Here is a 19,532-nt window from a genome sequence, read left to right on the forward strand (position 1 = left end):
TCATATATCCCTTTCCTCTCCTCCCTCTCTTATCCATCGAAATCATCATCATCGCCATCGTCATCATCTTCTCCCAATTCGAGCGCCTACAGTAGCAGATCAACATCCCCTTCACCTAATTCTTCACGTTCTTCTTCTTCGTGCTCTACACGGACCTGTCTCTCTTATTGCTGCAGCACTTCCTCGGATTTGCAATACAAGTCACTTTCTGCACAACCGAGGATTCAACCACTCGCTACATTCAACCTTCGACCGAAGAATTACTACTCAAAACGACAACGATTCATGTCGAGCCGCTCTCGGATCCATTCAACATCGTCTGTTTCTCATTCAGACATTGGCAGCGACAAGGATGAGTACACTGGTCCTCATTCATATTCACATAAAAGACGCTCCTCGCCTTCACCTACCGACCTCCGCACGCCAACAACAGTAGAAACAGCAGATGTCTCTACAGCCATGAAGCTTAATACAACTACAACTATAACCACAACCACAACCACAACAACCCATCAGACAACATCATCTAGAAGCGATAGTGTTAGAAACACAGTGACAAAGGCTCAAATCGCTCCAGAAGCAAGTACAGGTCCATATTTGTTTGTATTCGATTGGGCAGTGTCACTCTATTACCCAATCCGCGCCATGATCTTGTTTGTCCTGGGCTTTGTTTTCTCACTGGTCATTGATCATCTTCAAACACAGCATCAACTCGTTCAATACCATCCAGACACCAACAATCGTTTCAGCAACAGCGGCAGTAGTAACAACAACGTCTATTTCATGAGTAGTACAAGGATGCTATTTGACACAGCCTCATGGTTACCACCCACGTGCGGTGCCTCTGCAGTCTTGATCGGCACCATTTATCCGCTTGGAGATTATCTTTGGTGGGGCAAACGCGTCCAACGCAACGGTCGGGATTGGTCCGGCGTTATGAGGTAAATGTGAACTTCAATCAGAAGAAGAAGAAGAAGAAAAAAAAAAAAAGCAGTATACCTTAAAAAAAGATAACTCCAGCGGAGTAGTACTTGAGCCGCTTTCTTTGTCATCCAGCCAATTATTTTTGATGGCGAAAAAAAAAAAAAAAAAAAAAAAAAAAAAAAAAAAAAATAACGATTATCTTCATCCATGAATATTATCAATGACAGATGCCTTGGCGGATTCATCGGAGTCAACTATGCAGCATCAAAATTACCCTGGACCAGCAGTCTTCAGGTGTCTTGTACATTGGCATTGATCTCGGCAGGACTCTGGTTCTTGTTCGATCGGACATTTCATGGATTTGTCATCTCATTGACTGTTGCAACTATGGGCACTATAGTCGCCTATTTCTTGGTCTTGAACGGCTGGTATAGGTAAAGGCTTTATTCTTTTTCTTAATATCTCTCCTGCTTTTTCTTTTCCCAATGCAGATTGTGTTTATAAAGTACACACGGTCCATGCTTGCTTGGCTTATTTCGGTTGCTCCACTTGTTTTCCTTTTCCTCCCCTTGTTTTTTTTTTTTTTTTTTTTTTTTTTACATGTGCTCTTTCTTATTCGGTTCCAAAGATTACACAAGGAAAGAAGAAAAGTGCACAATATATGAAAGAACAGATACACATGCATAAATGCACAAACGCAAAAAGTTTAGAACAAACAATGCCCCAGACATAACAATATGCTCACCATTTTTCATTTTCATTTTTTTTTTTTTTTTTTTTTTTTTTTTTTTTTTGCTGATTAGCTTCACAAGGGCCGACTTCTTTGGTGTGGGTCCATGGATTCCTTGTATTCTGTATTCGTCCTCAGTATGCTTTGGGAGTATTGGCAGGCAATTGGACGTGGTTCCTGAGGCATGGTATCAATCTAACCATTGCTCACGAGTTCATCTCAAGTCTGAGTAACTTAGTTACAGAGGGTAGATTTAATGGATATGATAGTTGTAGCGTCTGGAACCGACAATTTAATTAATTCAACTCCACATACTCGAAACTACTGGAGAGGAAGTGTATTCGTCTGTATATTTACACAATAATATCCATTTACTCGTTTACGACCATTGAATTGCTTGACACTTGTTGTTGAAGTGTTATCGAAAATAACTTTATATTTGTACATATAATGAGTGGGGTGTGACCGTCGTTGGGCAAAGTGCGTTCGTGTGATCAATGGGTCCATGTCGGCGTGACAAAAATTCCACCCCCTTGTTTCCTCCTGCATGCAGACAGAAAAAAATGAATTCATGCCTTTACAGATCTCTCATTTCTTTCTTCATTTCTTTTCTTCTTTGTCAGCTCGGTCTCTTTTCACCCGCATCCTTAATATTTAATTACAATAATAACGACACTAATAATAATTGAGACATGGCTAGAAAGAAAGAAAATTATATTCATCTACCTACGGACGACGACGACGACGACCAGCATATAAATCCTAGAGGCTATGGGACTTTACCTCCGCCTTATTCATCCACATCTCACGAAGGAACTCCACTCATCCCTACGTCTTACTCTCCATATCCGCTCTATGCTGGATCACCGATCTCACCCTCAGCGCCAGCTAATCCTCCTTCAACCATTGATAGCCATGTGGGGCAGCATCGACTCTATCCTCCGTTGGACTATACTGCTCATATGCATCAAACCCAGCCACATGAAGCAGCAGCAATAGCAGGAGGAATGTCATCGTCATCACCAGGAGCGGGTGTAGGGGCGGGAGCAAGAGCAGGATATAACCCATATTATGTCTCATCTAATCAACAGTATCAGCAGCCATATCCACTATACCAACAGCAACAGCAACACCAACACCAACACCAACAGCAACAGCAACAGCAACAGCAACATCAACAGCAACAGCAACACCAACAGCAACACCAACAGCAGCATATGTCTATCCTTCCCCAAAATCGTCAAAGTCCTCATCCGCCTCCCACAACACAGACATACTGTCTTCCTCGTCAGGAGACCCTAGGATCTGCACCCTTGATTCTGATGCGGCCTCCTACAAGAATTGAGGACCTTAAGGCCAAACCTGGAGTCGTTGTCTGCCAGCACTGCCGTCATCTTGTTATCACAGAAACATCGCCAGAGAATGGTAAAGAAATATATCACCCGGCTTCTGTAACAAAAAAAAGAGGACGCGTCTGAATAGCTTTTTTTTTTTTATTTTTTTTTTTTATTGATTTTATAGGCTCATGCACATACCTTGGGATCCTTGCATTAATACTGGCAGGGGTGTCCTCGTGTGGCTGTTGTTTGCTCCCTCTATGCATGACCTCATGTAAGGATATCATGCATTCATGTCCTAACTGTCAAGAAGATATTGGACTTTACTCTCGTATCAAGGAGAAGACTTACCCCGTCAGACGGATTGATGATCCTCAAGAGTTCCGCTGAAAATAATAACCACTTTTTTTTAAAAAAAAAAAAAAAAAAAAAAAAAAAACTACTACCCATGATCAATCTTCTTTATTGTACGCCCTTTGTTCAATCTTCATCTCAGACTTTGCTTAAAAATACACACACACACACACATATATATATATATATATAACATCACCTTTACTTTCTTTGCTCGTCCTTCTTACCTAATTTAAGGCAGAGAGTTGCCAAATAGTCATCGCCAAATGTATTTTTCATCATCTTTTAATTGAATAAAATACTCTCCACTTCTGGACAGAAACAATACGTTCAAAACATACATTACGGGAGTGTCAGCTGTCAGCGAGACAATCCTTAGATTCACTAGAAATTGAATTTTTTGATGATGACTTTTTTAATGCAGTGTTCTTTTGTTATTTGTAGATGTGTATCTGATGCAAATGATGAAAATGAGGATAGACTAATGCGTTCTTGACAGATCCGACATGCTTAAATGCTCATACTGTGGAGCAGCATGTGAGGATGGTTGAGATGGCGATAGTAGTGACAAGTGCTCTTGTGCTCCATCTGAACTCATAGGAACAATGAATTCTGATGATGGTTTTAGATCAGCTCTCCTTTGTCCAGTCTGTACCAAAGGTTCGCTGGATTGGCTGCCATTGAATCCAAGGTGTTCCTTTTGATGATATGGGTGATAATCCTCCAGCTCTGGCTTTGAGAGTGATCCACCGGTTGCTGTAATATCTGTAGTCTGGTTCTCTCGTTGGTGAGCCACAGATACTGTCCTGGCCAGCTTCAGTTTCTTTCGTTCTTTAGCATACGTCTGGAAGACATCGCTGCTCAAATAGAAATCACTCAAGACCATCTCCAGCTCATCGATTCGCTCCTTTAACAGCATGATCTTTTGATCTTGCGTTTGAACTTCAGTATCATGAAACTTTCCAATGTCTTCGGCCCGAGTGGTGAAGGGTCCTTTTGAATAGCCATCATGCGTATCATAAGCCTTGGCTAACGAACCCGTGATACGCCGCCGGAAGCATGGGATATCAGCAATCAAGCCCCAGGGAGAGGCCAACGAGGCCCCAAACAAGAAGACGATCAGAGAGGAGACTAAGCCCATCAGACCTCCGATATTGGCCATTGTATCACGAAAGGTGACACCTTCAGCTGCATATGAGATAATTTCCACATTAGATTGAGGCCGCAAAAGAAGTACCGTAGTGAGATCGTCGTACATGCCATGGGGAAATGGCATATGCTGGACTGTGCTTCTGTATGAAAAAGTCTCGTTTTGACCACCATGGCCCAAAAATGCCTTGAACCGTTGAACGAAGCTGGCATCAGGTCCAGGCCGATAGGCCTCATTGTAGTTGAGAGGCGTATACCGAATCTCGACAAAATGACCGGGTAAGAAATAGAATTGGTTGAATTTATCCCGGCTGGTAAAGAATCTTGCGTCGATGTCTATAGATAAGGTAGTATTTTAGTGGAATTCATGGATGCTGTCTAGATAAAAAGAAAAAAGAAAAAAGCACTTTGGAGTGTAGTACTTACTCGGATGCAACAGAGTTACTTGGGACCAGTTATATTGGGATGGGACAGGGGAATGCTTCAACACCACCTGGATATATTCACGCCTTTGGTACCCATCAGTCAAAACTTTCTTCTCGGGAACAATGACGATTCTTTCACCTTCCGCGCCAGATTTGTAGTGTTTCACGTTTTGACCATTAGAAGGTGTGGATTGAGTCGCATTGATATATTCTACTGATGCCACCTCGATCTTGTCTATTTCCGTGGTGTAAAGGCTCAATGCTATTTGTTGAATTGTTATTTGGGGTTAATATGCCTTCCCAATATATTACAAGACTCTAGGGCACTGTGTCTTTTTTTTATTTTATTTTGCTTTTTCGCTTACTGGGTGTAGGAGTTCCATTATCCTTGATGCTCAGACTTTCAAGTATATTGAACGGACGAGCATTTCCCAATTGCCATACTTCAACGAATTTGATAATGTACCAGGTCGCGCCCATAATACATGCAAAGCCTAACAGAGAGATAACAAGTAAATGAAAAATACCAAAGATTAGTCGACAATATCTGTCTGACATATTGATAACTAGCATCTGCTTTGTGCCAAAAATAAAAAATAAAAAATAAAAAAAAATAAAAAAATTAACATTACGAGTAATAAAGATGACAATATTCTTAATGATGCACACCGACATGTCCTCTCCTTTTCGTTTATGAGGATATTCATCTATTAATGAAGAGTACAGAAAAGAATATTGTGAGACCTTTCTTTCTTTCTTTCTTTCTTTTTTTTTTTTTTTTTTTTTTTTTTTTAAACAAAAAAATTACATACGATTAAAAGTGAATACTGCCCAAAAGAACCTGAGGATTGAGTTAATCATTCCTTGTGAGGGTTCTCTGTTTTCTGGTGTTATTGTTCGATACTCCATTTCTTTTGCCTTTTCTTATCCTTGCTGTTTCCTCGTCTTATTTAGAATATGGGTGCTTGAGAATAGGTGATAAATTATACAAAGGTAGTATGGGAATGACAATCAAAAAGCAAGGAAAGGAAAAAAAAGTAAAGGTGGGAATCCTCTTGAGAGGAGATCCTTTTATTATATAAGCTCATACAAGGACGTGAGGCAGTGCAAGCTCAATGCCAAGCTTACGCGGGTTTAAAAAGAAAATAAAAAATAAAGTTACGCATTTGGCTCCACTCAATATCACACTTAATACATTTCGCCCAAAGATTGGTGTAAATGTAAATCATTGGATTCTCCTGTTCCTGAAAATTAGTGTTTTAAGGTTCTAAGCCTCGTCTGTTTGTTGATCTATAGAGTAGAGAAACCGGTGTATTATCTCGGCTGAATGCTCTTGCGTCTCAACTTTACTGTCTTTTTTGGAGGCAAAGTCCATAAAAAAAATACCTTTTATTATTATTATTATGTCTAGTACACGAAGGGCGACAGTTGTTGTCAGGCTGGGCAATAAATGCCAATGTTTAACATGCTATTAATTCATTGTATCCATATGAGAAGGCCTCTAAAGATCACATTAAAGCAGAACTACGGCTTCAACAAAAACGGGTTTAATACTCAGAAAAAGTTTGGTCGACCAACCACAAAAAGGTCTTTGGTGTATTTAGTATGGATATGAGGCATCGGTATTTAACGCTACTATTCTATAATAAATGGCAAGGGATGCGGTGCCGTTAATCCTCCACTTGGCTTAATGATCAGCCAATGACTGCTATATTAATTAATACTCTCATGGCATCCGTGACAGATCAGACATATCTAATTCTTCATATTGCACATCATTGCCACCCCCCCTTTCACGAGAACCAACAACAGCGCTAGAGGCTTCACTGTTTAGCCTCCCCGGTGAACCCATTTGCACTCTTGGAGTAAGAGCGGCGGCTAGACTTCCTGTGTCGCCTTCACTCTTTCGCCACATTGATCCCGATCCGTTAGAGTCATCAGGAGTGCTAGCAGTAAATGCAGGGTGTGATGTTCTTGGAGAAGGAGATACTGATGAGGGCGCAGGGGTGGCTTTGATAGCCATAGGTATGATGGTCTCCTTGCGAGGCCGTGGTGGGAATGATGGGGGCCGCTGCTGTTGTTGCTGGAGGAACGATTGACGCATCAGATAGTGATCCTGCTGAAGTAGCCCTTGACGCTGTTGATCGGAGGTTGACAAGTTAGATGCCTGTATAGGGGAAGCAGGATCTTCATCCTCTTCCTCTTCCCCATCCTCTGAGGCGATTCTGAGCAATGACTGCTCGGAATTATTGCGTTGCTTTCTTTGGCCCCGAGACTGTTGTTGTTGTTGTTGTTGTTGGTAGTATGCGGAAACACTCATCTCAGGTTCATACCCTCGTTCAATGCTCTGTCTTGCATATGATGCCGGGTTCTGTGGTGATGGTAATGGACCCTTATGTTGATGTTGACTTTCTCTCAGAGTCTCGCTTGGCCTCCGATAATGGCCAGGTGCATATGGACTCTGTTGGTATGATTGTTGTTCTTGCTGCTGTTCTTGCTGCTGGTCTGGAGAGAATGCCAGACTGGCTTTTCCAGTAGCGCAAGAAACAAGAGATACTTTTCTTCCCAGTTTTAGTTTTGAGCGTTCCTCTGCATAGTTTTGAAAGACCTCTGGGTCCAGATAATATTCGCTCAGGACCATTTCAAGCTCATCAATCCTTTCCTTCAGAAGTACAATTTTTTGCTCCATGGTTACGATCTCGGGATCAAACTTGCCAGTTTCCTCAAATTGAGTCGTAAAAGGCCCTTTAGATAATCCATCCTGTGTATCATATGCCATAGCCATGGATGCCGAGATGCGTTGTCGGAAAAAACGTAAACCAGCCACATATCCCCAAGGTGACAAGAGCGAAGCCCCAAAAAGGAAGACGATAATGGATCCAACAACGCCAATAAGGCCTCCGATCTTGGACATCGTATCTCTGAAAGTGACCTTCTCCTCCGCATACGATATTATTTCCAGATTAGTATGCGCACGAATAATGATCACTGTGGTCATGTTGTTATAAAGCCCCTCTGGGAACGGAATTTGGCTCACTGTGCTCTCATATGAAAAATCTTCTTGATTTTCATCATATCCCAAAAAACTTTTGAAGCGCTGAAGTAAGGAAGGGTTTTCATCGCCCTCGATTCGATATGCTTCATACAAATGTACAGGTGTATATCGAATTTCAACAAAGTGTCCCGGAAGGAAGTGATATTGGTTTTGCATGTCTTGATTGCTAAAAGTGGTTGAATTCCTTTCTGTAAATATAGTAGATGGGTATGTTAATTGTTTGTTTGTTTTTTTTTTTTTTTTTTTTTTTTTTTTTAAAGGAAAAAAAAAAAAAAAAAAAAAAAAAAAGAAAGAAAGCAAAAGTAGTTACATACGAGGATGGAGGAGGCCTACGACACTCCAGCCGAAGCGCGGCAAAGGTGGGACATGTGTGATTTCGATATGAATGGATTGTAGGGACGTGTCGGTACGCATTGTCTCGCGATAAGGTGTAATTAAGAGCATCTCGTCACCTTTATCATTTGACCATGTATCACTGTCAACACTGTATTCCATGGGGGCGTATGCAGTTTTGTTGGAATAAAATACTCCAGAGACCAATATCTTTCCAACTTCGCTTGAATACAAGTTGACGACTATTTTTTTTTTTTTTTTTTTTTTTTTTTTCAAAAAAATAATAATAATGGTTAGAGACCCGTTGGTCAACTGTTCCGTACACTACCTCCATGCCAGTAACAATAGCTTACGTGGTACTGTGGTTCCATAGTCGCGTGTTATCTGCCGCTCTAGTTTATTAAAAGGCCGTTCTATTCCTTGAAGTCTATATTGAAACCAATTGTTGATGTACCAAATTGCGCCCAAAATGCATGAAAGACCTATATTTGAGACAAACGTTTCTAGGGGTTAGTATCTGGAGACGGGAGAAAAAAGAATGCGAACCAGGGCTGTTTTTCAAAGCGTATGATTTGCTGTCTCTATCGCACATACGAGTTACTAAAATGACGGCTGACTTTGCTATACAGAACCCCAGGTTTTCTCCTCTCCGTATGCGAGGGAACGAATCTAAGGGAGAGGGTTATCGTTATGGGTAAAGGAACAGTTAGCATGCTATCCTTGTACGCATTCGCTAGACATGGCATGTGTCCGGCCTTTGGTACAATAATAATAATAATAATAATAAGGTAAAAAAAAAAAAGAAAATCGTGGGAAGCCACGTACAGCCAAAGGTGCATATTGCCCAGCAGATCCTTATATAAGGAAACCGGAGCACAGCATTCACAAAGCGGTGTGTCCTTGTGGGGGGATTTGTCGTCGTCTCGTATTGCATTCTGAAAGAGTCTGGGCGCTCAAGTGGAAAATATGATCAATTGATTGATAAACAGCTGTGCTAATGTGTATGGTGAGCTGAAACACAATAGATAAAGGAATGCCAAATGCAAATCCTTAGTAACTTGTTCCTGAGGTGATTTATTAATTTCAAAAGAAGCTGAAAAAGAAAGTCGGAAGCGGATGAGGGGAGGGTGAGATACCCAGCAATTTGGGTGGCAAAATAGAGTGAAGAGAGAGAAGGAGAAAGAAAGAGAAAAGAGGAAAAAAGAAGGGAAAAATGGTTACAATGGCTCGTTTATGGATTGCTCAATTTATAATATATATATGCTATGCACATCATTCAACAATAAGCCTATTCAATTGTCTGTGTAAATTATATATTATATATATACATGTTGTTGTTAACCCTAATGTTTATACTTTGCATAGATGTAATAGGGTTTTCACAACTTGCTCATTTTCTTAAGCAGCGATTGAATGTATGACAAATCCTGCATCTGAGGGCTCGGTATATACTCGCCCTTCCTTATCCAAAGACAGCTGTAGTATTTAATAGAGTGATGAAAGGAATAGTTGTCTTATTCATCTCTTTCTGGTATGCTTGCCGCAGCCAAAACGATCAGAGAATAGGCCGCGGACAACAAAAGCTGACACGATCATTACCCCTTTGAAAAAAAAAAAAAAAAAAAAAAAAAGATGCTCTTCAGCCCTTGTATTAGTTACACAAACATAACACACCTGTCTTAAAGCCCAGGATTAAAGCGCCTCTCGCCTTGTGCAGGGGCCCCCAGCAAGGCATGTTTTTGTATATACATATCATATTGCCACCCTTACATCTACAAAAAAAAAGACTAATATTCACTTGGATTGTCATGATCTAATCGTTCATCGCCTTAATGTTAGGTATGGGCTCACCATAATGCCATCCACACTCTATCTAAAACACAGACCACAAGGTTCACTTGACTGAAGCATCGAATAATCTCTCTATTTCACACTTTATTGTATTATAGTACTAAACGCCTAATCATGCCAGAACAACCTTCTCCAATGCAGCCAAGTCCTCCAAAGCCACTTTCCTGGACTGATCCAACTGCTTCTTATGTGCAGCAACGTCGACCATCCTGAACGCCCTTTTCCTAGGATCATGTGCTAGCGTAGGCAGTGTTTGGTCCTTATACAAACTAACGCCGACATAAGTCCTCTTCCAGAACTTCTTGTCCTTGACAGGATCCTGATAGTATTGAACCCAGCCGGACTCAAGTGCATATAATGTGTGATCTTTGCCCATACCAACATTTTCGCCTGGGTAAAAGCGTGTGCCACGCTGACGATAGATGATATTACCAGGAATTACAGGTTCGCCTATCACGTTGAAGTAGAAAAAAAAAGTGTTAGTCAGTGTATTAAATAGTGTAGTAGTGCTCGCATAAAATACCGAGGTTTACCTCCAACCTTCTTGGCACCAAGACGGCGACCGGCAGAATCTCTGTTATTCTTGGTTGAACCTCCAGCTCTTTTAGAGGCATGGCGGACCTGATTTGTGAAAACTATTTACAAGTTGTAAATTATAATAGGATAAAAAAAAGCTGAGTGCCGATGACAGGTAACAAATGTATAGCTGTATGTTTCCAATGCCATGCTGTGTTCTCTCATGGTAAATCTGATCGTGAAGCGATTGGTTCCTGAAGCTCTCAGCAGGGTCGTCCTGACATGGTTATTGATCTTCTGTTTAGTCTTTGATGTTCCTACCTGAGGATTCTGTGAAGGCGCCAAGTCTGGCAACCTGGCGGCTCAAGCCAAAGACTTGTGATGTAAGAAGAGACATGATGGTACGCACCGTTCAGAGGCGAGGATGAAATAAAAAGCTCTTGTTCAATGTGGAAGGTGGGCGTTGCTCCGAATGACTGACTGTTTACAAAGTGGCTGGGGCAGGATCACTGTGACTGCAAATTGCTCTTTCTGTCCATGGATGGGTTCTTTCTCCATAACCACGGCATCACCCATCAATCAATGCAGATAAACAAAGTGTAGGGGTAGCCGCCGCTATAGAATTTCGCGAAAAAAGTTTGTTGCTATTCAGTTTGTAGAATTTGCATTTTGGAGGCACGTAAACAAAGAATAGCGTTCTATGTATTATATATCCAACGATGATAGATGGCAAGTCTCATTTATTAAAAGTAACATGTAGCCGGGGTACACACAAATAGGGAAGTTTTTTAATCTGTCATATTCCCCGCATTTTGCCTGTCGCAAAGTAGTATAAGCAAGGTTTAAATCAAACAAAGCTTTTCGGCATCATTTTACATATTTGTACAAAGATCCCTTGAACTTTTGAATGATTGTACATGTACATGTACATGTGGCAGTTAGTGCATTATGTACGTATTGTACCTGAAAAGAGAGCAATAAATTAATGGGTCCGTAACGGTGGGCTCCGGAGCTCACATTTCCTCCCCACACTCCTTCGACATGTTCCGGTTGACCCAGTTTTTTCTCTCCTTCATGTCTTAATGTTCCGTACCTTGTCTTTCCGTAGGCGATCCCCGATATTTCCGACCCAATAGCAAATAGGCAGATGAGACTTAATACTCCATCCAATCATCCTCATTGAAGGTGTTAGAGATACATGAGCACAAGAATATAAAAGAAACTTACTCCCCACTTTTTTTTTTCTTGACAACTCTCTCTTACTCCACTCTACTCCCCTAATTTTCAACTACTTTACTACCACCTGCAACCATGACCAATCCCTCCGTCAACGTTTACCTCGACAAGCAGGAGTACGGAAAGGATAAAGTCCGTCTTCTCAAGGTTCACCGCGACTCCAAGATCCACCGTGTTGATGATTTGACCATTCGCTGTCTCCTTTCCGGCACCTCCTTCACCACCTCTTACACTGAGGCTTCCAACAAGGCTGTTGTTGCAACTGATTCCATCAAGAACACCTGCTATATCCTTGCCAAGTCTTCCAAGGTCGTTGATACCCTCGAGCTTTTCGCTTCTGAGCTCGGCAACCACTTCTTGAACACTTACAACTGGGTCGATGGCGCTCATGTTACCATTATCCGCCACCGCTGGGCTCGCATGAACATTGATGGAAAGCCCCACACTCACTCCTTCTGGCGCGATGGTGACGAGACCCGCCAGACTGACATCTTCATTAAGCGTGGCGCCAACGGCCGTCGCACTATTGAGATCAAGTCTGCTATTGCTGGATTGTTGGTCCTCAAGACCACTGGCTCTTCCTTCGAGGACTTTGTCAGGGATGAGTACACCACCTTGCGTGAGGCCAAGGACCGCATCCTCTCTACTTGTGTTGATGCCACCTGGGAGTTCAACGTTCCTTCTGTCCAGACTGAGAGTTTGTTGCCCACTCTTTCCCAGATTCCTTTCAACCAGATCTACGATTCCGTTCGTGATGTCACTTGCAAGATCTTCGCTGAAGACGAGTCGGCCTCTGTCCAGGCTACCCTCTACAAGATGGCTGCTCAGTCGATCGCCAACTGGAAGTGGTTGGACCGTGTGTCCTATGCTCTCCCCAACCGCCACTTCTTTGCTGTTGACTTGAGCTACTTCAGAGGCACCAAGAACTTGGCTGAGCATGCAGATGTCTACCAGCCTTTGTCTGACCCCTCCGGTCTTATCACCGCCACCGTTGCCCGTGCTCCCGGCACCTCTCGTCTGTAAATACCCCGGCGGTAGAGCGCACGAGGATAATATTATTTGAATAAAACTGTATATTACTTCTCAAACTACTTTACGACTTTAAACGAATGCTGCTATAATGAAATGACAAGGATAGGACTGTCAATGACCAGAACAAATAGCTGCGCTTTATTATTCGTTTTCGAGCAATTGACAAGTTGTGTTATTGTAATGGACTGGCCGCTTTCGTTGCATCTGAATCGCATGCTTTCTCAAATGGAATGCATTCTTAGATTCCCACAGTCGGCTCTTTTTTTTTTTTTTTTTTTTTTTTTTTTTCGTATCACTTTTGGTTCCCCGCATTTGTTTTGCCGCCAATGACTTTTCGAGCCCCAGGATCTTATACGAAAACGTTCCGCATTGCCCGTAGTCTGATTCACCCACCGGCCACGTTCGTCTCATTCATCATTCCTTCATTGCTTTTTAGTTCTTTATTCCTTCTTTCTCTTCTTTTCTTCTTTTTCAACACTAGAATCCTAACAACCCACAGCGACAATTCTTCAGCATGGCCCATCCAGCAGCGCCCGTTTCTTTGCCTTCAATTGAGTTTATCAACACCGAGGCTACAGAACAAGACTTTGCCACCGCGGTCACACTTCTCTTCGAGCCCGCTCCTCCAATCGTCAAACACCTCTATTCTAAGCGTCCTTATGCAACCTATACCGCTTTAATCGACGAGACCGAGGTTTTGCTCTCCAACCCAGACAAGTATTTGACACTGCAGGAACAGTTGGATGTGATCAATGCTCATCCTCGCATCGGTGCTGCCAAGGCCAATTTATCTGCCCTCTCGTTGATCGAGCAAGGTTACACTGCTGAGGATGCAGCAAAGAAAGTGAGCGAGACTGCTACTCCTTCACAGGATGACGAGGTGACACAGGCAACATTAAAACGTTTAAATCAAGAATATGAAGACAAATATGGATTCAAGTTTGTTGTCTTTGTGAACGGTCGTCCAAGAAGCGTCATTATCCCTGTGATGGAAGACCGTATCAAAAATTCCACCAAGGAACAGGAGATGAAGACTGCTATGACTGATATGGTCTCTATTGCTCGCGATCGTTTGAAGAAGTTGAATGTTGCTTAAATACTTTTTTTTCATTTTATTCACATAATAAATATGAATTACACAATTGTAAATACACCTAAAGAACGTTTCCGATTTAGTGCCAGCCTTTTTTTTTTAGTTTAACTCTCTGCCTCCAAAGTCGCGTCGCGGCCCTAATACATGAGCATTACGGGGTGCCTGGCTCACAAAGACATGACCATCGATCTCCTTGACATCGTATGTGTCGATCACAAAACGTGAAGAGTCAGATTGACCTGATGATGCATCAAATGTCCTATTAATTTTGTGGATCAGGAACGGCGTGAGTATCCAAAAAGGCGTAGTAATCAGTTATTGAGCTATTCCGATACAACAGATCATTGAATATACCAATTGTGTAGTGTGCATGTAATGCCCGCTCCCCAGACAATCCCCATGTCTTCAATGTCTACCATCGCTCCTCGATCGAGCGCTGAACCTTGGTGTGGACAAATCTATTATGGATTACATTGTGAGCAAATTATTGTTATTGCTGATTTTTTTTGAGGAACCATGATGTATATCCCATACTTACATTGATGAACCCATACCACTTTTTGCGAAAGTAGCTAATGGCTACTCGTTTCTGAGGTGGGTACCGTCCCGCGGGTTGAGGGATTTCTACCACTTTAATCAAATATTCGTCTCCATCCTTGGCAATCTTGCGCTCGCATGCTGTTTGTGATACTGCACACTTTTCAGTCTCATTCAGGTCCTCATTCATTTCAGCATTTGACTTTGATGGTAAAAAATTAGATGCAGGTCCTACATATATGAACCCTTCAGGTGATGGTGGTGTTGATGGAGATGATGATGGCAATGGGTCCATGAGTAAATGTTCTGGTGGTCCCTGAAGAGCAAAACGGCTGTTTAAATAAGGAGCAATACGAGTAGAGTCACATTCCTCTCATTTGATCGATCTTTCCGTGGATCGATGAGATAAAGGTTTTCTTGATCTTGTCACTTTTTTTAGTAGACAACGCGTCGCGACATAGAATCATACATATCTTCACTCTCTATAGAACTACCTTACTATTCTAAATCCACAAAGAAAAGCGGTAGTTTTGTGGATAGATTCACCTAGCGATTCAGAGATATTCACTTGAGGGCATTCTCACGCTTCGCCCGGAAAAATCCCGATAGTTTGCTCATTACAGGTCCAAACTGCTCGCAAGTCTCGATCGAAGACCCGATCCAGCCAGGTAATTTCTTTCGAATCCTTGCCACACCATATCGCTTGTCCATGAGAACGATGACTGCATAGTCATTTTGGTGTCGAATCGCGCGTCCAATGGATTGGTTCACTGCTCGCATGCATAGATTTTCATAGTATTCATTCCCGGCTGTCATACGCGATGGTGATAGTGATTGTAAAGAGGAAGAGCCTTTCAAGTTCTGTTGAAGCTCGAGCTGTTCAACTTGGTCCATATATCGCATCCGTTCCTGAAGTTCAGCAGAGCTTTTATTAGGGAATGGCATGCCGATCATGATAACGCCTCGTCCAAGGCGGTCCGAGAAATTGATGCCCTCGCTCATTTTGCCTCCCACCACAGAGAAAAGAACAGCTCCATGAGGACCTGCTGAATCACCGGTTATTACAGGCCCATGCTCAGGCTTTTCACGAATACATTCCTGATATTGCCTGAGTATCCGGTCCGCCTCTCCTGCTTCTCTAGGTTCAACAAAAACTCTTTTGCGAGACTGTATCCTATCCATAATGCTAGGTTTGGCCGTGGTACTAGAGATCGTATTGTCCTTTGTCTGCCATCGAGACAAAACTCGAGCCATGTATGAATATGATACGAAAAAAACCACCACACCGTCGGGAATAATATTGAGTACGTTGACAAGCGACTGACCAATCGCATCTATGACCTGCTCTAATGTTCTGTTCGCAAAATTAAGCTCTAAGGATCCACCATTTGGAGCTTTCTCTACGATGAGGGTCATCAAATTTTGCTGTGGGATAACGTGCCCACACGAGAACCGGTAGATTCTGGGGTATAAGGATTCCATACTGTGAGGATCATTTCCGCCATTGGTGCCTCTTGTTTTATCCTTCAGGTAGGGAAAAAGATGCGATAGTAGATCGGAAACAGGCTCCATGGTTCCTCCTGCCAAAACGACGCTTCTTGCCTCATCCACAAGTGGTTTGAAAACATTGGCAGGGTTCAACAGCATAAATTTCAAAACTGGCCTCCAGTTGCGCCCCAAAGTTGGCTCCGAGCGCCCCATGGAAGAACCTTGTATTGTATCATCGCTTTCATCTTCCGTACCACCATTGTCCTCTTCCATAGACACAATTACTCGACCATCGTTATCAGCATTAAGTAGGCTCATTAAAAAGGAATCAACTGTATGCAAAATCGGAGTGGTTGATATAGAGAGATCAGGTCGGCTTGGTTGGTTCGCTCCTGACTTTGACGGGACCCTTGAATTAGAATGGATTTTAACAGTTGCCCGTTCTCCGTCGTTCGACTGCCGCTTGGCCTCTTTCCGCAATAAAGACTCATGGAGCCCTTGGAGTTTTCTAGCGACGCCGCTGGTCTCGAGGTACGCATGTGCTTTAAAGAGATTGATGTGGTCCATTCCTGCCTCATGTAAGAACTCGTTCACCTTCATTACCTTGTCAGTAGGGCGGAAAGTCCTCCCGATTGACTGTGCTTCCTGAGGTTGCTTTGCTGTGGAAGTCCCAGACTTCCACTTTTCTAGAAATCCATCGAGGCATTTCAAGATCCTGAGTAATATGCGAATGTATCCTTCATTAGTACTAGACAGTCTCTTTTCATATCTCGTTAAGTAGACATGTAGCTGTTGCTGAGCCAAGATAATCTGCTGCAACGAGAGCGTGACAGAGTGCATTTGCAACAAGCTGTTGATCAGATTATGTGCCTCATCCAACAATAAAACATTATCCTTGATCACTAATTTCAGCGATTCGCGTGTTGATGCATGCAGCAATAAATTGTAAGGCAAAGTTACAAGCTGACATTGGCGTACAGTCTGGCGTGATCCGTAATAAGGACAAGTCTCGAGTTCAGACCCAAGTTCTGCTAACTCTTCGATATCTCGTATCCGTGCCAATGTATGATCCGAGAATTGAAGAAGCTTTTCATCACTGTCCATGGATATGTTGCTCTTCCGCCATACATGGCTGCTGTCACCGTCGCCACCGTCACTGTTGTTTCCATCACTCACTCCGCGCCGAACCTTGTTTCCAAAGTTCGAGGAGGGCAACTGCAAAAATTCACAACGATGCTCAGATGTTGTTCCAGCCTTTTGGGCATCTAAGCAAACATCGTTAAGCTTGTTAACATTAATGATTGGTTCTGAGGCTCTACTGCTTTTAAATGAGGCCTTTTGACGGAACCGATCGTTGATGCATAGTGTTTTGCGTGAGCCCAAAGTGATAACATGAAGGTGCTCTCCGTAGGACGTCTTCCGCAGCTCACCAATGAATTGAGATAGCTGTGAATGAGTTCTTGAGCAGTAATATATCTATGAGGCAAAAGATGGTTATAATAATGTCGATAGTGAGGAAGAGCTGTAGTTTATGAGGTTTCACACCATTAGCGTTCTCTCGTTTATCTAATAATCATATTAGATATACCTTGAGGACGTCAGGGATTTCATCTTCATCATCAAGTGCACGCCTACTGTTCTTTCCTCCATGAGCTACTTCCTTTTCCTCAAAACTGTAAAGTAATGCAGATCAAATTCTTAGAGTTAGTGATAATACCAATAGGTCTTTTTTTTTTTTTTTTTTTTTTTTTTTGTAAATTACATGTTTTCATCCAAAGCATACAGCTATCATATACCTTTTCAAGAGCTCCAAAACTTCCTTGGAGATGTTCCCGAAATTACCATTATTGCCCTTCCTTCCACCTCTTTCTCTTTTATCTTCGTCGCTTTCATAATCATCCACCAAAAATTCGGCATCGTCGAAATCATCCTCATAAAGACCCTGCTCCTTCTAAGATTCAGTGATGATATCCTAAGGGTTATTACTCGATGATAGATGTTGAATGACAATAATCCATAAGACAAATTTCTAGGCATCTTTTTTTTTTTCTGTAATACCTTCTTTTTGACCGATCTATATCCTATGTCTCCAATTGAATCCATACCGCCTGCTTGTCGCTTCATTTTCCTGGCCATGTTTTCCCGCATCTTTTTCTCTCTATCCCTGATCTTTTGTACTCTAGCTTCCTGTGCAGCACGTCTTGTCTCACGGTCTTCTCGTTCCACGGCAGCACGAGAAATTGTACGGTGTTGTTGTACCCAATCTGGGGTATCATCATCAAATGATTGCTTCACTTTGGTTGTAGATGTACTGCAACTTTGGTCTTGATTCTTTTCAGTAAATTGGACTGCATTTGCTTGTCCTTGCTCCTCCTGCTCCTTCTTGATTTTCTCTTGCTCGGCACGTTCATATTCTATGAGCCAACCAACCGCTCCGCAAATCATACTTAAACTCTTGCCAGTACCTGTAGGTGATTCAAAAATGCCGACCTTACGCCGATCCACGCATTCAAAAAGTCCTTGCATAAACTGAGTTTGGATCGAATATGGCGTTGCATATGGGAATGCTGGGAAAGACGCCGGAATAGGAAGAGGCTCTTCGTTCTTCAATTCTTCATTCTTTCCCTCTTCCTTCTCCTTTTCAGATCCAAATTCAATACCGGTATTACAGGATAGCTCCTTGATATGCATCGTTTCGGCACTTGGCGCAGGTAAATATAAATTGGGAAGTAAACACAAAAAAAAAAACTGCTGTGCCTCACTCGGGTTTTTTACCAAGCCACCGAATTTCAACCACTGTTTGAATGGCTTTAAGGCTTCATTGTTAGCCCATTGCTTTTCTTCTTTGCACCATCACCTTCGCTTTCGCAATCACCACCTACGCCGCCGTCTACTGATCAGCCTGCTGTAGTCTGATCCGTGCACCGCCACTGCCTAGTCACCGCATCCATACAATTTCATTCACTAACGCAACAAACAAACTTGATCACTATTTTCATTTTTTTTGTTTCATAAGAATACAACAAGGAATCTATCATATCTACAATGCTGCCTAGAGGAGGAGGACGCCGTAGCGGCGGCCGAAACGCTGGTCGGAGCGGTAACGATGACCGTGATCAACTGGATAGTAGTAAGCACATATCAGGAAATGCGGAAACAGGGTTGTTCACCAGTGGAGGGCGTAGTAGAATTGTTGGAAGTAGCGGAGGCAGTGGAGGTAGTGGAGGGCCTGTCCGTGATTCTAGCCGCCGAACTAATCGGCACATAGGCGGCCCTCGTGGTTCAACGTCAGGATTACCTCCTAGGCCTACCCGGGGAGGTCTAAGAGAAGATCAAGATGGAGATCTAAGCATGGGAGGCGAGAAGAAGACTTTGTAAGGCTTGCAGGATCAACCTATGAGATATTACTGATCAATGGATATGACCACACTGTATCAGATGGATAGATGGGTGTCAATTGCTATTGATAACA

The 19,532-nt window shown here is 42.5% G+C and overlaps 10 protein-coding genes across 10 annotated transcripts in view; 5 read left to right on the forward strand and 5 right to left on the reverse strand.

The window, feature by feature from the left end:
- Positions 1–285: 285 nt before the first annotated feature.
- BCR41DRAFT_373657 (insulin-induced protein-domain-containing protein) lies at positions 286–1,887 on the forward strand (the record flags this gene model as incomplete). The annotated part of the gene is made up of 3 exons (XM_022026802.1): positions 286–941; positions 1,152–1,358; positions 1,728–1,887. 3 exons carry the CDS (start codon positions 286–288, stop codon positions 1,885–1,887), a joined length of 1,023 nt encoding a protein of 340 aa, XP_021877889.1.
- Positions 1,888–2,871: 984 nt separating this feature from the next.
- On the forward strand, positions 2,872–3,381 carry BCR41DRAFT_373658 (LITAF-like zinc ribbon domain-domain-containing protein; the record flags this gene model as incomplete). The annotated part of the gene is made up of 2 exons (XM_022026803.1): positions 2,872–3,079; positions 3,176–3,381. The coding sequence occupies 2 exons, from the start codon at positions 2,872–2,874 to the stop codon at positions 3,379–3,381; spliced, it is 414 nt and encodes a 137-aa protein (XP_021877890.1).
- A 386-nt stretch (positions 3,382–3,767) lies between these two features.
- Positions 3,768–5,947, reverse strand: BCR41DRAFT_388927 (hypothetical protein). Its single transcript, XM_022028062.1, has 5 exons — positions 5,732–5,947; positions 5,552–5,626; positions 5,285–5,413; positions 4,921–5,181; positions 3,768–4,830 (listed from the first exon to the last, which is right to left on the reverse strand). The coding sequence occupies exons 1-5, from the start codon at positions 5,826–5,828 to the stop codon at positions 3,827–3,829; spliced, it is 1,566 nt and encodes a 521-aa protein (XP_021877891.1). The 5' UTR covers positions 5,829–5,947; the 3' UTR covers positions 3,768–3,826.
- A 501-nt stretch (positions 5,948–6,448) lies between these two features.
- BCR41DRAFT_388928 (hypothetical protein) lies at positions 6,449–9,514 on the reverse strand. Its single transcript, XM_022028063.1, has 5 exons — positions 9,133–9,514; positions 8,902–8,976; positions 8,661–8,789; positions 8,289–8,549; positions 6,449–8,162 (listed from the first exon to the last, which is right to left on the reverse strand). Exons 1-5 carry the CDS (start codon positions 9,239–9,241, stop codon positions 6,646–6,648), a joined length of 2,091 nt encoding a protein of 696 aa, XP_021877892.1. The 5' UTR covers positions 9,242–9,514; the 3' UTR covers positions 6,449–6,645.
- Positions 9,515–10,219: 705 nt separating this feature from the next.
- BCR41DRAFT_360227 (ribosomal L27 protein-domain-containing protein) lies at positions 10,220–11,111 on the reverse strand. Its single transcript, XM_022025325.1, has 3 exons — positions 10,996–11,111; positions 10,692–10,793; positions 10,220–10,608 (listed from the first exon to the last, which is right to left on the reverse strand). Exons 1-3 carry the CDS (start codon positions 11,069–11,071, stop codon positions 10,271–10,273), a joined length of 516 nt encoding a protein of 171 aa, XP_021877893.1. The 5' UTR covers positions 11,072–11,111; the 3' UTR covers positions 10,220–10,270.
- An 817-nt stretch (positions 11,112–11,928) lies between these two features.
- BCR41DRAFT_360228 (hypothetical protein) lies at positions 11,929–12,995 on the forward strand. The gene has a single exon (XM_022025326.1). It carries the CDS (start codon positions 11,986–11,988, stop codon positions 12,931–12,933), a length of 948 nt encoding a protein of 315 aa, XP_021877894.1. The 5' UTR covers positions 11,929–11,985; the 3' UTR covers positions 12,934–12,995.
- Positions 12,996–13,334: 339 nt separating this feature from the next.
- On the forward strand, positions 13,335–14,092 carry BCR41DRAFT_360229 (Oxo-4-hydroxy-4-carboxy-5-ureidoimidazoline decarboxylase). Its single transcript, XM_022025327.1, has one exon. It carries the CDS (start codon positions 13,457–13,459, stop codon positions 14,036–14,038), a length of 582 nt encoding a protein of 193 aa, XP_021877895.1. The 5' UTR covers positions 13,335–13,456; the 3' UTR covers positions 14,039–14,092.
- A 3-nt stretch (positions 14,093–14,095) lies between these two features.
- On the reverse strand, positions 14,096–14,921 carry BCR41DRAFT_388932 (hypothetical protein). Its single transcript, XM_022028064.1, has 3 exons — positions 14,574–14,921; positions 14,390–14,493; positions 14,096–14,294 (listed from the first exon to the last, which is right to left on the reverse strand). The coding sequence occupies exons 1-3, from the start codon at positions 14,865–14,867 to the stop codon at positions 14,135–14,137; spliced, it is 558 nt and encodes a 185-aa protein (XP_021877896.1). The 5' UTR covers positions 14,868–14,921; the 3' UTR covers positions 14,096–14,134.
- A 131-nt stretch (positions 14,922–15,052) lies between these two features.
- BCR41DRAFT_388933 (helicase C-terminal domain-domain-containing protein) lies at positions 15,053–18,762 on the reverse strand. Its single transcript, XM_022028065.1, has 4 exons — positions 18,119–18,762; positions 17,857–18,011; positions 17,649–17,733; positions 15,053–17,536 (listed from the first exon to the last, which is right to left on the reverse strand). The coding sequence occupies exons 1-4, from the start codon at positions 18,749–18,751 to the stop codon at positions 15,137–15,139; spliced, it is 3,273 nt and encodes a 1,090-aa protein (XP_021877897.1). The 5' UTR covers positions 18,752–18,762; the 3' UTR covers positions 15,053–15,136.
- Positions 18,763–18,911: 149 nt separating this feature from the next.
- The window catches only part of BCR41DRAFT_388934 (hypothetical protein), a 1,100-nt gene continuing 479 nt past the window's right edge, over positions 18,912–19,532 (forward strand). Inside the window, exon 1 of the mRNA XM_022028066.1 lies at positions 18,912–19,434. Within this exon, the coding sequence (XP_021877898.1) occupies positions 19,106–19,434 (329 nt within the window). The 5' untranslated portion in view covers positions 18,912–19,105. The remainder of the gene's footprint in view (positions 19,435–19,532) is intronic.

This window comes from Lobosporangium transversale, assembly GCF_002105155.1.
Source record: "Lobosporangium transversale strain NRRL 3116 chromosome Unknown BCR41scaffold_42, whole genome shotgun sequence".
Taxonomy (NCBI): Eukaryota; Fungi; Mortierellomycota; class Mortierellomycetes; order Mortierellales; family Mortierellaceae; genus Lobosporangium; species Lobosporangium transversale.